The 14,877-nt window shown below is 46.5% G+C and overlaps 1 protein-coding gene across 1 annotated transcript in view; it reads left to right on the top strand.

The window, feature by feature from the left end:
* arid1b (AT-rich interactive domain 1B) overlaps positions 1–14,877 on the top strand; it is a 203,333-nt gene that overhangs the window by 178,573 nt on the left and 9,883 nt on the right. The window contains 5 exon segments of the mRNA XM_030117633.1: positions 6,006–6,124; positions 8,413–8,516; positions 10,827–11,045; positions 11,529–11,744; positions 13,537–13,762. Of these exon segments, the coding sequence (XP_029973493.1) occupies positions 6,006–6,124; positions 8,413–8,516; positions 10,827–11,045; positions 11,529–11,744; positions 13,537–13,762 (884 nt within the window).

Here is a 14,877-nt window from a genome sequence, read left to right as displayed (position 1 = left end):
TCCATGGAGCTCCTTTTGTTTGATGTTTTGTCTCCATCTTTGTCATTAAACACACATCAATGTGGGTTTTGTTTTTTTTGTTTTGTTTTTTTTTGTTATTTTGTTTTTTCCTGTACTGCCAGTATCGCATTTGAAAGTCCAGAGCAGTCTAAGAAGCTACTTTTTCCCTATTTTATCTTTGAAATCTGTCTCTTTTTTTTTTTTTTTTTCTTGCTCTTTTGTGCTGCGGTTATTTGCATGCTAACTTGCCAATTGTTAGTGTGTTTATTCAAACCGCAGCATCACTTCACTGCACTGACAGACACAAAACAAGCACAAGTCTGGATGTTCACAACAACAAATCAGCCTATTAGATGAGACTATTGGTTTCCCAATAATTTGTCATATTTCTGCTGCTTTCTTTATTTAGCTTTCTGGCAGAAAGTGTTTTTTTTTTTTTTTTTTTTTTTTTTTTTTAATATCTCATTTGAAACAAAAATGTGCCAAAATGTTTTGTTGTGATGGACATTTTTGCAGAATAGTCTGTGTCAGAGTGTGTGTGCCGCCTGTCTCACCTTCACAGTCGTTCTTGTCTGCTGTCGCTCATCCGGCTTCTTTCATCCCTCCTCGTCTGCTTCTCTTCTCTCTCCTCCCACCTGTTTCGCTCTTTTTACCAACTCTCCCAACTGTATCGCGCTCTCTGTCTCCGCGCGGCTCTGTTATCCTACCCAGACTGTTTCATCTCTCTCAGTCTTTCTTCCTCCCAATTTGCTTTTTGTTCTCGGCTGTCTCCAACACAGCCTTGTTATGTTTTTCTCCCTCAGATCCCACTTTAGAACATCTGAGGGAGATCAGGAGAAAATTGGCCTCCGAAAAACCTGCAGTTAAAGGCTCCAGCACCCGGTTTGCGCTCCAGATCTCAGTGCAACATCGTGAAACATTCAGACCTAGTTCTTCTCTCTCCGAGAAACAAGTTGTTAGTCGAACTGCGTGTCGCTCTTTGATGCGTCGGCTCCGACTGCCGCAGCCACATGCTCCCCACCTACCAAATCAGGGGCTGGCGAACAGGCCGGCCTTCTGCATCCATCCCTCTTTTCCTTCCGCCCTACCAACAAACGTCATCGCTACCTCTCATCCCCGATGACCGCTTACCCTTCAAACACTTTGAAGAAAAAAAAAATATTGCTACGTAAGCTCGAACTGTAGACTGTAAAATATAAGGAATTAAGAGATGACTGCAGACGCTGAATTAAACTCCATGAAATGTGACTTTACTGAGTTAAAATAATCACTTCTGATGGCGAGATAAGAGTCCGTGAAAGTTTGTGTAAAGCTAAAAATGGCCATAATTGAAATAGCTGCTTCTGCGACGCTATAGACCAGAGGTGTCAAACTCATTTAGCTCGGGGGCCGCATGCCGCCAAATTTCATCTGGAGTAGGCTGGACTGGTGAAATAGCAGGATAATAACCTTTAGATTTACACTCTAACGTTTTTCTTAGCTGTGGTGCAGACTCTGTGTGGAAAAAGTGTACGTTTTTCCAAATCCAGACAATTACTGCAGTATCAAGATTATGCATGCATCTTCTTACAAACTCTCACTGACACTAATGCTACTTTTCTAACAGTAATGTAGCAGCATCAGAGACAGTTTGGATCTCAGTATTATTGCTCCGCTACTCTTAAGAAATCTGCTTTTAAAAAAAACTACATTTTCTTCAGAATTTATAGTTTATTTGGCGGACTGGATTGTGATCCAGTTTGGCCCCTCGAGCCTTATGTTTGACACCCCTGCTGTTGAGAGCCACTGTAGAACATGTGATCAGATGTGACAAAGCGATGTTACAATATTCTTGTTCTCTATATGATGTGTAATAGTTGTTTTGAACCACAGAGGATGTTTAGAATTTAGTTGTAGAGCTTACTAACTGCACTTAAGAGCCAGAGGAGAACAATGTAACCGAGGCGACGAGGAAAATGATAAATCCAGATGAAGAAATGCATAAACGGACTGAACAAATACCGCAGTGGGAGGTTTGTACACTTTCACCCACTTTCAAAATTAGACTCGTTCGCCATGATCTCCCAGAAAGCAGTTGGAGTGCCATGAAGCTGTGACTCTTCGGGGATGTCAGACCTCCAATTGTCAGGATGATTATGTTCAAACGGCACGGACCATGTCAGGCCTGTCAGTGTGGAGGAGTTGTTTGTGGGGGGGAAAGGTGCAGTACAACATTTTTTTAAGCAACTGGAGATTGATGTCAGTTTTTTTTTTCCTCTCTCTCTCTCTCTCTCTCTCTCTCTCTCTCTCTCTCTCTCTCTCTGTTGGAAAAGAGAGGGGAACACAAAGTATTAAAAGGTATAAGCTTTTCTTGGCAGCAGCTTCTGAGGACAGAATTGGCTTTTCAAATGACTTTCCAGTGCTGCCGGCGACACTCTACAAAAAAGTTCCTGGAGCTATAGGAACGGGCGAACTGTCGGAAAAATAAGCACTTAGTAGAAGAAGAGCAAAGCTTAGGAAAGAAAAAAAAGGGCTGTAAATAAAAAGGAAATTGAAGGGAGAAAAATGTTGGAAGAGGGAAGAAGAGAGGAGAGGAGAGTGCTCCCAGGCAAATCCTCGCCAAATAATTCATTTCTGACCTCCTTAGTAAGTAAATTTGCTAAATAAATAAGAGCAGCGCTTGAATGTCAAGAACGGGGGATGCTGCCTGTGGCGCTTTGTCGCTCGCAGTCTTGGCAGCGCTGCGGAGCGCTCTGCTTTCATTAGATGGGCAAAATAAATGGCTTCTCCTCCATCCATCCATCCTGAGCTGTTTGATGTTTAGGAAGGAGGGGAGGGAGACGCAAAGAGTAGCTTTTCTCTGGATTTAATATGTTAAAAGCTGTCCTTTTATTTTTTCGTGAGGGGGGTTTATTCTGGTCTACCGTCCGTGTGTGTGTATGTGTGTGAGAGTGTGTGTGTGTGTGTGTGTGTGTGCATGGCGAGTTGAGTCAGGAGTTTGGTGGAGCAATGAGCCCAAGCTGCCCTGAGAACAGATTGGGTCCATATATAATTCATCGCCTCCAGCCGATCCACTCCATCCTTCCATCCAGAAGCCTCTCTCTGCCTCTTTTTTCCCTCGCTTTCTTCCGTCCGCACACACTTAAACACGCGCCGAGCCGAGGGGGTGTTGGAGGGGAGGCGATCGATAGGGAGGGCGGCTCAGCCCCCCGTCACACGGTCCTGCGGTCCCGGCGCTGCTGCTGCTGCTGCTGCTGCTGCTGTCTCGTCCGGTTAGCGGCGCTGCGAGGCGTCGGCGAGGCCTGTCACCGTGGATGAAGGACAAAGGCGCTGCCACTTCCAGAGAGACACCGTCAGCTGGTTGGCTGGCACCTCGTAACCATGGCATCCCCTTGGCAACGGCACCCACCCTGCACACAAACACAAGGACACGCTCTCACACACACACAAACACACACTGCCCATGGTGTGAAAGTGGCCTTCTCCGATGCCCTTCACACATGTGAACTGAATAGTAAAAGGAAAGTGTGTGTGTGTTTGTGTGTTTTGTTTGCTGTGACTAAAATCGGTGTACCTACTCACACATAAGAGCTAAAGACAAGTTCCCACAAAGAACATAAGCTCGGGTCAAGAGTCGGATTTAATGGCAGGATTGAGGATGAGTCTGCAGGAAATGAGTGGAAGGAATTGCGTGCATGGAGAAAAAAAAAAACAAAAAAACAGTAATCATGAGATGGAATGGATAAAAACACAAAACAATAGAATTCATTGCTTTTAACAGGGATAAACAGAAAACAAACACATTATAGTGTGACTAAAAGTAAAGATTTAATCCCAAAACTCTGCATTTTCGTACACTCAGTGCTGTGAGAAAGCTCTGTGGAGAGAGCGCTCGCCCTGCAAACCTGGAGAGAAGGTGGAGCGCTCCTGCTCTGCTCGTCTGCGTCTCTCCTCAGGCCGCTCCCAGACAGCCGGCCGAGAGCGCTCCGGCCTGGCGGCGTTCGGGCGGATGTTTCCACGCGTCTCGGCCGGTGTGTTATGGCGTGTGTGTTCTCTCCACTCAGCCTCATGGAACAGCGATTACCTCCAGCTCTGGGCCCCTGAGCTGGAAATACGCCCCCCATCGGTCCACCGGGGAGCCATACACACACACACACACACACACACTGCTCAGCCTCTCTCTCGCCTTAATTCCTCTCCACCTCCTTTCTTTCCTCCATTTTCATCTTCCTCACTCTCTCTCTCTCTCTCTCTGCGGCAACAGGATGGGTTTTTTTTTTGTCTTCATGGCACAAAGGTGCCCAAGAGCAAGATGAATGCGCTGTGCCTTTCTCTTCTTTTTTTTTTTCTTTCTTTTTTGCCCCCCCCACCCCCCCGATAGCGGCACATGCATATATTAAGTGTGATTAAACGCTGTGCGGTGCCTCCATCAAGTGCTTTCTAATGGGCTTTTTTATGACATGAATTAGTCATAATGGGAGAGCGCCACAGTCGAAAACCACCAACCACTGTTGTTGTTGATTTGGATATTTCACCGTTCACACGAGAGCTTGTGCTTATATTGCTTCAGGACAGCGAGGGCTGTTCTTTCCCTTCTTCTTCTTCTTCTTCTTCTTTACAGTATGGATAAATGAGCTTCCAAGGCATTTGGCATCTTTAAACTTATCCCTCCTGTCTTCTGTGGGAGTTTGCATGCAGAATACATTTTCACGTGCTCGCCGAGGTGCGAGCGATCAAAAGGTAAAATGTATTTCGGTGTCTTGACTCACGCGGAGCTTTTTAGGGAACACGTAGGCAGCGCTGAAGGAGTCTACACCCCACCGACATCGTAGGGAAATGGGGCCAGATAAGCGTGGATTTGGTGTGCTTGTTTCTTCGCCATGGAGCTCCCCTGTGCAGCTCGGCCCCCATAGAGGGATTACATATGTATCATCAGCCGTGCTCTATGACTAATTACATCTGTGAGATGAGATTATGGGGAGGTTTACCAAGCCGATCCCTCCTCTCAGGCAATGTGTATCGGTTCCAACATGAGGTATTACATTATGTGTCTCTGTGAGTGTGTAAAACACAGAGCGAGAGAGAGATGCCAGTTAAGAGGGAATTGACTGACATAAATCGCGTTTTTCTTCTCGTCTTCAAAAACCTGCTCCCTGTTTTGGGCCAAATACTCCTCCTGGTGGCCTGTCGGGTTTCGCTTCCTTCTTTTATGTCTATTTCACTGCCTTGCTTCATCCTTAATTTTATCTCGGATGCTTTCCTCATTGTTTTTAGCTTTGGTACCCCCTCACCCCAAACACACACACGCACACACAAACACACACACACACACACACACTGTCTCCAGCCTTTATTTTTATTTTTCTAATATGGTTGTCCAGGAGATAATCTTGAGTCAGCAGGAGATGGACCGAATTGTTCCAAACACGGTGTTCCCTTCCAGTCCCCGTGTCAGTGGCATTGGCCTGCCTGACTTACAGTGATAGACGCTGCCCACACACACACACACACACACGCGCGCGCGCGCACGCTCACACACACGGCTAGTATTCAGCAGGTTGCGGATAAGTCCCTCTGATGTCACTTGCAACGCCATGTGATGAGCCGCCAGAGAGAGGCGAGGACGAGGGGGGGGGTTGAGCGGCATTGATTTCTGCTGTCGCCATGACAACAAATAACATGATCCTCCCCGAAAGCACACCTTAATTAGTTAAATTATGACTTGTGGGATAGGGAGAGGGGGGAGGATTTGTCGGAGAGGAGAGCTTTCCTCTCCCGATGCTGCAGATTCAGTCGCTGAAAAACGCTTGTTTGTTTGAAGATGTGCCCCTTTTTATTGTGATTTCTTTCAGATCTGTTCTTCTTTCTGTTTTGACTCCACCTCTAAAGGAGAACGGCTTCGACGGCCAAACATCTCCTCCGTCTGATTGTCTGACTTGTGTTCCTCTGCCCGGCCCTCTCCTGCCGCCTGTCATTCATCTCTGTATGAATGTATTATTAACACTTTCATCCTCTGTGTGCGGCAGGCAGGGCAGCTACCCAGGCCAAGCCGGCGCCGGCGCCGCCTCCTACAGTCAGCCAGCCGGCAACAACGGCTCCGTGACGGGCAACGCGCAAGGTCCAGGCTACAGCATGCCGCCTTCAGGTACTCCATTCATACGTTCATCTTCCATCTCGAGGGTATTTTTTCATCTGCCAGCGTTCCTGTTAGAGAGATTCTTCAGCCGTTTCAGCAGAATTCAGCATAACTCTTGATCTTCTAAAGCTCTCGTAAAGTTAAGCAAATGTTTACTGAAGCTGCTCGCGCTAATCCGAGCCGCTGTGGAAACAGACTCATGTTATGTTGCTTACATTCAGACAAGGAGAACTGAGTCGGGATCAATCCAGTGCCGCTTTTCCAGTGTACAAGAAATTAAAAAAAGATTGTAATCTTTGAGAAACAGTGAAAGGGGGTGGGATAGAGAGACAGCAGCTCCACAGCGGTTCAAACAATCTTATGGAAACTCGAGCAATTCTCTGTTCTTCATTTCCTGCCTGAGCTCATTTGAACCTCCTTTTAAAACGTGCTATAAACATTAAATCATAAACAATACATTATTCCTTCATTTCACCGGATTCTGCACGATCAGTGATCTTTCTAACTGTCTGGTGCACAGCAGACAATCTTTAGTGCTCAGCTTCCACATGCCTGTACGGGCAGTAAACCTCAGTGTGTTACTGAAGCGAGGGATGGAGCTCACCTCCGGTGATGGAGAAGCACACATGCCAGGCCCGGGAGATGATTTGTGTGAACTCTCGGCAGTGGAGCCTGTTTACACAGCCTCCCACAGCCGATCCTAAACAGATATCCCAGATTTAAAATGAAGCTGTGACCCCACCTATACAGGTTTGATCTTGCTACAGATTACATGCGGATAAAAGAGAGAAGGACCTGAATCGCTGCCTGTTCGGCCGGTATTAGACTGTATACAGCTCTGCCACTCGAGATCAAATCATGTGTTTATATCAGTGTATACAGGACCTACCCCAGACTGTTTCCATTCAGCGGCTCTGAGATGGAGTCGGAGACGGGTCAGGAGAGAGTAAAAGGCGAAGAAATCAAGAGTTTGCTGGTTACTTTCTGGCTGTTTTTTTTTTTTTACTCTTCCTGTAGAGCTGGCCCTCCAGTGAGCAGAGATTAATGTGGTGCATCAGTTTTTCTTCCAGCCTTTCACCCCGCCGCATTGTTGCGGAGCGCGCATCGGCGAGCGCCGTGCCTCCGAAAAAAAAAAAAAAAAAAAAAATGAAAGGCAGCTTTTATTCAAAACCAAATATCAGAATGCGTGACATTTGGAAAACTTCAAACGAATTAGTGTGCCAAGGTTCCTCAAAACTCATCTGGTTTGCCCCTGGGCACAGTAAAAAGCCATTAGTTTTCCCACAGTGCTCCAGCTCACGAGGGAAAAATGAAGAGTGGAGCCTTGTATTCAAGGACCCTCTTCTTTTCTTTTAATAAGAATTATGCAGCTGGCACAATGGAAAAAGCTGTCTTAAAGATTGTAACTCTTTTTCAATTAGAAACCTAATGAAGGTACACAGACGTCTTTGAAAACAGAAGCAAATGTCTTTCCGAGGCAGCATCCGCCGAACGCTAACCTTTGGGTTTTATCGCCGCTGTGAATATGCAAGAACAGACGGGATTCCTCCCGAGCTGCGGACAGCCGGAGTCGAGAGGCCACGCTGGATCGCTTTTAGCGGGAGCCTGATCTCATTTTCTCTCCACATCCACCCAAACGATGGCATCTTTAAATACGCCGCGTTTTAAGTCGTCCATTTGAGGGGAGCGGCCGGACAGGACTCGAGAAGAGGCCTTGAGAGCGCCGCGGCCACAAAGACCGCCGGCGTCTCAACCGAGGGGAGAAATTAAAATGTTACACCGTCTGGCTGTGTGACTTTCAGCTCACACAGAGAGGGCGCAGCTCAACTCGGAGAGCTAAAGTATAAAAACGTGAAGAGGGGAAGCGTCAGGCCCATTTATATGTTTACAAAACGTTGCCGTGGCAACGTGGTACCTTTCCAGACCGAAAACGAGGAAAGTATGCGTTTTTTGTGTTAACGCGGCCCTATAAAATGCAGCGCGAGTGTGTTTGAAGCAAATTCACTCGAAACGTCTTGTTGATGCCCCGGTGATGTATGTCACTACCAGGAGAAATAAATTTTATCCCTTCTGACAATAAAAGTAATTTTACACAGACTGCGTTGGGTGCATCCACCATCCCTCCCTGCAAACAAGCCTTTGTTGGGTTCACTTCATGTCAGACACGAAAGAAATGGATCTGCGAACAGATATCTCCCTCTGATTGTTTTTTTATTGACTTCACTCAAGTAGTTTTTTTTTTTTTTCATCCCTCAGAAAAAAGTTTAATAGGAATGCTTTCCGCCTTGTTGTTGAAGGACCTACGGGACTGTCAGGAGATTGCGTTTCCAGTCCGGACGGGAAGCCCAAAGTGGACATCAAAGAGGACGGCGGCCCCGCCAGCGAGCCTCACAAACCAAAGGTGACCGCCTCCTTCGCCCTACCGTCGATCGGCTGTGTGGCTTTTTTTGTTTTCTCCGTCTTTTCCGTTGATCCCTCTTCCTTAATGAAGTCAGACCGGAGCTGATGAGCATCTGCCGCCTCAGCACAGCGGACCGCTCCTCTGTTGTTTTCTCGCCATATTTAATGATTTGTTTAACATTTACCATTCCTAATGTTTTCCTCGCTTTGTTTTTTTGCCCCCCAGCAACTCTCTTCTCGCTGATGTTTTGGCAGCCCGGGCTGCAAGAAAGAGCGAAACACAGGGAGAAAGGGGGGATTTTGGGTGTGTGTGTGTGTGTGTGTGTGTGTGTGTGGGGTGGGCTTTGGCATCTGCAGTATACACATGTACATAAACACAAAAACACTGAGCGTGCGCACACATATACGCGGAACAATACGCACACACCATGCCCTTTTTGAGTCTATCACACACTTGGACACACATAGCAGCCTTGTCTTGAACACTACTTTCCCAGTACACACACACGCGCACACATACGTACACACACATGCGCACACGTCCCAATACACAATGCTGACTTCTCATTTTGCCGTACAATCGCGTCTCAGCTCAGCTCAGCAACAACAGAACTCTGCTCTTTGCTCTTTTTACACCCCCACCCCTTGTTTTTGCTTAACAAACCCTCTTTCACACACACACACGCACGCACGCACACACACACACACGCCTGCCTCCATCGCATCCACTACACGTCTTTTCCCTCCAAATCCCTGTCTTTTCTTTTGCTGATTACGGTGGTAGGGCCTTTTGAATTATTTAAGGCAGTCTGAGCAGCCAGAAAGACCCCCAGTGCTCCCAAAAGAGATGATCTGTCTGCCAAGAGAGGCAAAACGAGAGAGAGGGAGAGAGAGAGAGAGAGAGAGAGAGAGAGAAGGAAGAGAAAGATAAGGTTTTGCTGACATGAGCATTCTGTACACAGACCAGAAGCACTTGTCAAGCTGTTGTTCCCGCTTTCACAGTGTCGTACACACACACACGCACACGCACGCACACACGCACACACGCACACACACACTGCTGAAAGCCAAGATGAAGTGATTTACTTATTGTGGGGTCTGTCACAGCGTTGGCGAACACACATGCTCATCGACTGTATTGACAGATACGCGCCGATCTCCACGCGTGTTTACTCTCCCGTCCAGATCCTCGCATGCAGACATACGACTCGCTGCGTGCTTCGGCACACAAGCTAACAGCTGTGCACGGAAGTGCATACTGCGCACGTGCTATTGTAACACGGCTGATGGGAGCGTTGTGATTAACATTGGGATATCCTTGATTAAAGCCGGGTTAATCAGAGAGGCTCGCTGGTCACCGACACTGTGTTTCGCCTTCTCTGTTAATGTTCAGTGTTTCTAATACCAACCTGCATTAAATGTGAGGTAGTGCTATCTCATATGGTTTGGGGCAAGTAAGTTTTAAAATTATTTTCATTTTAGTTAAGTAAACTCTTGAATAAAAATGCCTTCTCATATTCTCAACCCTTCTTTTAATGTTTATAAAGCACCCATACAGCGTGTGTGTAGTATACAGTCGGTCGTTTCTGCACAAGGTCGAACCATTTAATCGACACCAAAACTCATCTGTTTCCTTTTTGAAACGCGAGAAAATCATAACTCACTTTTAATAGGTTAATATGGCGCGATGGAGAAATGTTAATTAATTACTTTTTGTTAGTTAAATATCTGTTGAAAAGGATATATGTGTGAACATCTTGTTGGCTCAACACGCAGCAGCAGGCAGTATCTGTCTTATAAAGGATGTAAGTGGAGTTAAAATCACAGACTTCACAGAAATTCATCAGGTAAAATTCATCCAATCAGCTTTTTTTTCACAAGTTTAAAAGTCATTACAGTTTCCGACAACTAAAAGTTAATAATTGTGTTCCAAATAACTTCTCACAATTAGTTTAGTGGTTCAAGCTCTTCGGCAGGGGTCTCAAACATAAAGTCCGTGGGCCAAAGCTGGCCCGGAAGAGGCTCCAATCTGGACAAATTTTAAAGATTTCATGAAAACATTGGTCTTTTTAAGCAAATTTCTCAAGAGCAGTGAATAAGCAGAACGCTGAGACCCGAGCTGAGATGTCGTGATTCTGCCATGAACGATAGCAGACTAGCATTAGCCTCACAGCCGCGCTGTCAGGGTCAGTTTGTAAAAACATCCATAATGCTGTAGTTTTCAGGGTATTTCACTGTATTTAACTGGGATGTAATCATTGTCTTAAAGAGTGGAGATCTGAAATGCCGTGCGTCGCCGTCTCCTCCACAGCTTCAGGACGGCTACATCAACAACACCGGCGGCGGCGGTGGCGGCGGAGGCGGCGGCGGCGGCTCCCAGCAGTGTGTGTCCCAGCCCGCCACCCCGGGCGGCGCCCTCCCCGTGCCCTCCCCGCTCTCCCCCAGCCCCGCCAGCCTCTCGTCCTACCACGGAGACGACAGCGACAGCATCAGCAGCCCGCCCTGGCCCCTCAAGACCCCCTCCAGCCCGGTAAGGCCGGCTCGGGGTCCGTTTGTACCGACGCCGGATGAATTACTCCTGCACATAAATACCGAAAACACGCGACTGAAACGAAGGCGCTCGGAGGATTACGGCGTAATTATGTCATCAAAAGCCGTTTGTGAGGCCGCAGGCGCGTTTTTGAACCTGGACCGAAGCCAGACATCACTGGGCGGGATTAAACTCCGTCCAGCGAGCGAACTTTGAAATGAACACAGCGTGTACAATGAGCAGAATGCTTTAAAGGCATTCAACCGAGGGCCCTCTTCAAGAAAGTGTAAACATGGGATCAAATTTTAATGATCCCTCTGAGCGGAGTGGGTTTTTGTTACATAAAAAAGAAATAACATAGAAATATACAGAGGCTGAATTACATGTATTTAATGCTTGAGCCACATGTTAAAATCTGGGTGAGCTTGTTTTTTTTTTTTTTCTAATAAGCCAGTTTGTCTCGTCTTCTTGGTCCCGATCCAGAAAGCCAACCCCAACGCCTCCGCCCTCAGCGGCGAGCGGATCACGCGGCTGTTCGAGCTGGGCGTGGAGCCGGAGAGGCGGGGCTGGGTGGAGCGCTACCTGAACTTCATGGAGGAGCGGGGCACGCCGGTGGCTCAGCTCCCGGCGGTGGGCAAGAAGCCGCTGGACCTCTGGAGGCTCTACACGGCCGTGCGAGAGATCGGAGGCCTCGCCATGGTAAATGGAGCGATCGAAGGGAGAAGTTTGGGAAGAGCTCGGCCTCACACGCGGCCCATTCATTTCGCTTTCTGCACATAAAGCTTTGAGCTATTTAGTATTCTTGAGCAAGGCGCAGTCTTGCTGCACGGCATATGGCGCGCTTGTAAATGTTGAGAGATGTACTCCAGAGAACGCCTCGCTTAAAATTGATGTTAGGGACACCCTACCTGCAATGTCAGGAGACGCAGCTGCGGGCGTGCCAGACCCCCACGTGATGAAGACATAAAACCTATAAAGCTTTACATGATGGCAGCAGGACGGAAAAACCAAAAGGAAACAAGAAAAGAAGCGAAGCTGCACGGCCAAAAGTTCAGACGTGGCGTTTAAAAGCCACAGGAATGCAGTAACGAGCTCAGCTCCTCTGAAAAGACTCCGAATCCTGACTGCAGGGGGTGCAGCACAAATGTCAGGCCGTGAGTCGAACCTCACAGGAGGCGAAGCGATGAGCGGAGGTCCAACCTCTGCTGAACATCTGGAGGATCCTGTCTGGAACGGGAAATGACACGTCCATGACTTCAGTCACAACTTCCTCTCCAGGCAGACATTAACGTCTTTTAAATACAGCTTATTCCTGACAGTTGTTTTGAAAGCAGTTTGTTTGTAACTGAGTTGGTTTACCTGAACTGCTGTAATTGTTTATTCATGAATTTTTAATTAAGATGATCTCATTTGTTCAAAAAACAAATTTGTTAACATCCAACGCTACAAATGTGTCTGATAATCAGACAAAAACTTACTAGTAAAAATGCTGTTTCAACAGTATTTATTTGCACCGTCAGTAGTGGATATTCAGGATTATGGCAGAAAAAAATCTGGCTGATCAAATAAAACACAATGTATAAAATGATCTGTAATAAAATAAACCGGTGGATAAAACAAAAACAATGTGATCAGCGTCTAAACCCTTTACCAGATCCGGCGTTTTGTGTATAAACAGATGTAGTTGTGTTGCTGCAATTTTCTCTGTTAAAAGAGTGAACTCATTAGCTTCAAAAGTCCAGATCAATATGTTTGTCTCTGAGCTCAAATTGTTTCTGTACTCATGAGACTAATATTGGATTAGGTGAAGTAAATTACTCACTTAAAAAAAAAACACTCATAAAAGTGTCCCACAAATACGGCTTAATTACACTAATGTGACTGTTTGAAGTACAATGTTTTGTTTTAAAGCTTTTAGATTTAAATAGTCGTGTAAGAATGTGTTGTAATGCTCACATGTGAGCGACATGACAGAAGGAACAAGCCGTGGTTTACCAGGAAGCAACAATCAGCCACGCAGCTCATTATAATCCTGCGCGTTCTGCTCAGAGTTTCAGAGTTTGGTGTTTCTTGACTGCAGACGTCTGAGTCCTAAACTGGTCTTTTATAGATGGAACGGCCCGTTTTATCAGCCGAGCTGAAAATCCAGCTCCATACTGGCTTCTGTTGAGACTGCCTTCCATGAAGTGGCGTAAACAAACACGCACAGCGGCCAGAAATGGGGGGAAATGTACTGACTGCTGTCTGCTGCTTTTTTTTGTTTTGTTTTGTTTTTTTTTTTTTTAGGAAAAACACACATATTCATCATAAGACTTAATCCTTCCAAAAAAATACCATTTGCTACTGGCTCAGGAATTTAGTTCCAGGGAAGTTTTAATGATCAAAAATAAATAGTAGGCATGTTAAATCGATTTTAAAAGGTTTTAAGCACTTTCAACCATACTGTGTAAGTCTTTCTTTTCCTGATACAACGTGATGCTCTCCGTTAAAGGTGAACAAGAACAAGAAGTGGCGTGAGCTGTCCAGCAGCCTGAACGTGGGGACGTCCAGCAGCTCGGCCAGCTCGCTGAAGAAGCAGTACATCCAGTACCTGTTTGCCTACGAGTGCAAGATGGAGCGGGGCGAGGAGCCGCCGGCAGACAGCAGCGGCGGCGGCGGCGGCGGCATGGCCGGAGGGGACAACAGGAAGCAGGTCAAGATCCAGCCACCCTCACCTGGTAAGACACCATAACAAGATGTTTGTTTTCTTTTTAACAACCACACACATGTTTCTGTGGACAGACAGAAAAACAGGAGCTGCTGATCCAACTGTGTGTGTCAGGAGTCATCGGAGAAGCATGATGCGTGGTGTGCAAATATTCAGGCCTGAAGCAGATTACACACACACACACACACTCGCTGCTGGAGGAGCGGGCTATCTTTAAAACTCAGGGGTTGGTGGTTCGATCCCCCATCCGGCCCTCGTGTTGAACCTCGAGCGCTTTGCCTGCTGGTCGATGTGGTGAATGAGCCTCACGTCGTTCACGGAACAAATGAAGATATTTCCTTGTTTTTTATTTAAACCCCATCGTTATACTCAAGTACAGTCTCCCTCCATCCTCTGCTCAAACCCAGACATGGAATGATCTTAAGACGACACAAAATAAAGCCAACCACTGCATCACTGTGTTGCCCATTAGGTGCAAGTTACACAATGTAATCTACTGAAGTTTTTCCGTAATTATAAGTCTCTGCTGAGTCCATTTGATCTATAGCTAATAACTCTATTTTTCACCATATTTCACAAATGACTCTAATTGAATGTCTATGATGACAATTCAAAGTAAATAACTGTTTTTTTTTTACACCGTTAATTTTACTTATTGAATCCAATTGGAGACATTTTTAATATCCCCTCAAGCAGATTTTACATATATTTAAACCAGTGTTGTCAGCCTCGTCTTTGTTCATTACAGTCATGGACCAGTAAAATTAAAGTGTAGTAAACTACAAATAAATACTACATTGATTTAAACACCAGTGACTAAAAGCAGTAGCATGAATCCATGACTGTAACTTCAGACCCCAGAGGTTTGGACGGACTTCAACAGCGTTCCAGACCGGTCCTGGTTTAATGGAGGTGAGCTGCGATACCATCGCCACTCGTACCTCCAACCGGAGCCTCGCCTCGGTTTGATTGCGGCCCCTTAGAGGGTTAAGTAATATTGTTTGGGCGCAGCGCCGCAACACAAAAGGCCGCTTTGTGTCGGGCGCGTTACCTGTTGGCTCCACGTGCCTCCCCGCCGGATTATGACGTTGGGATCAGATCAGGAGGGAGACGGAGTCGGAGCGA

This window comes from Salarias fasciatus, chromosome 19 (assembly GCF_902148845.1).
Source record: "Salarias fasciatus chromosome 19, fSalaFa1.1, whole genome shotgun sequence".
Classification (NCBI taxonomy): domain Eukaryota; kingdom Metazoa; phylum Chordata; class Actinopteri; order Blenniiformes; family Blenniidae; genus Salarias; species Salarias fasciatus.
This window is presented reverse-complemented; position numbering and strand designations above follow the sequence as displayed.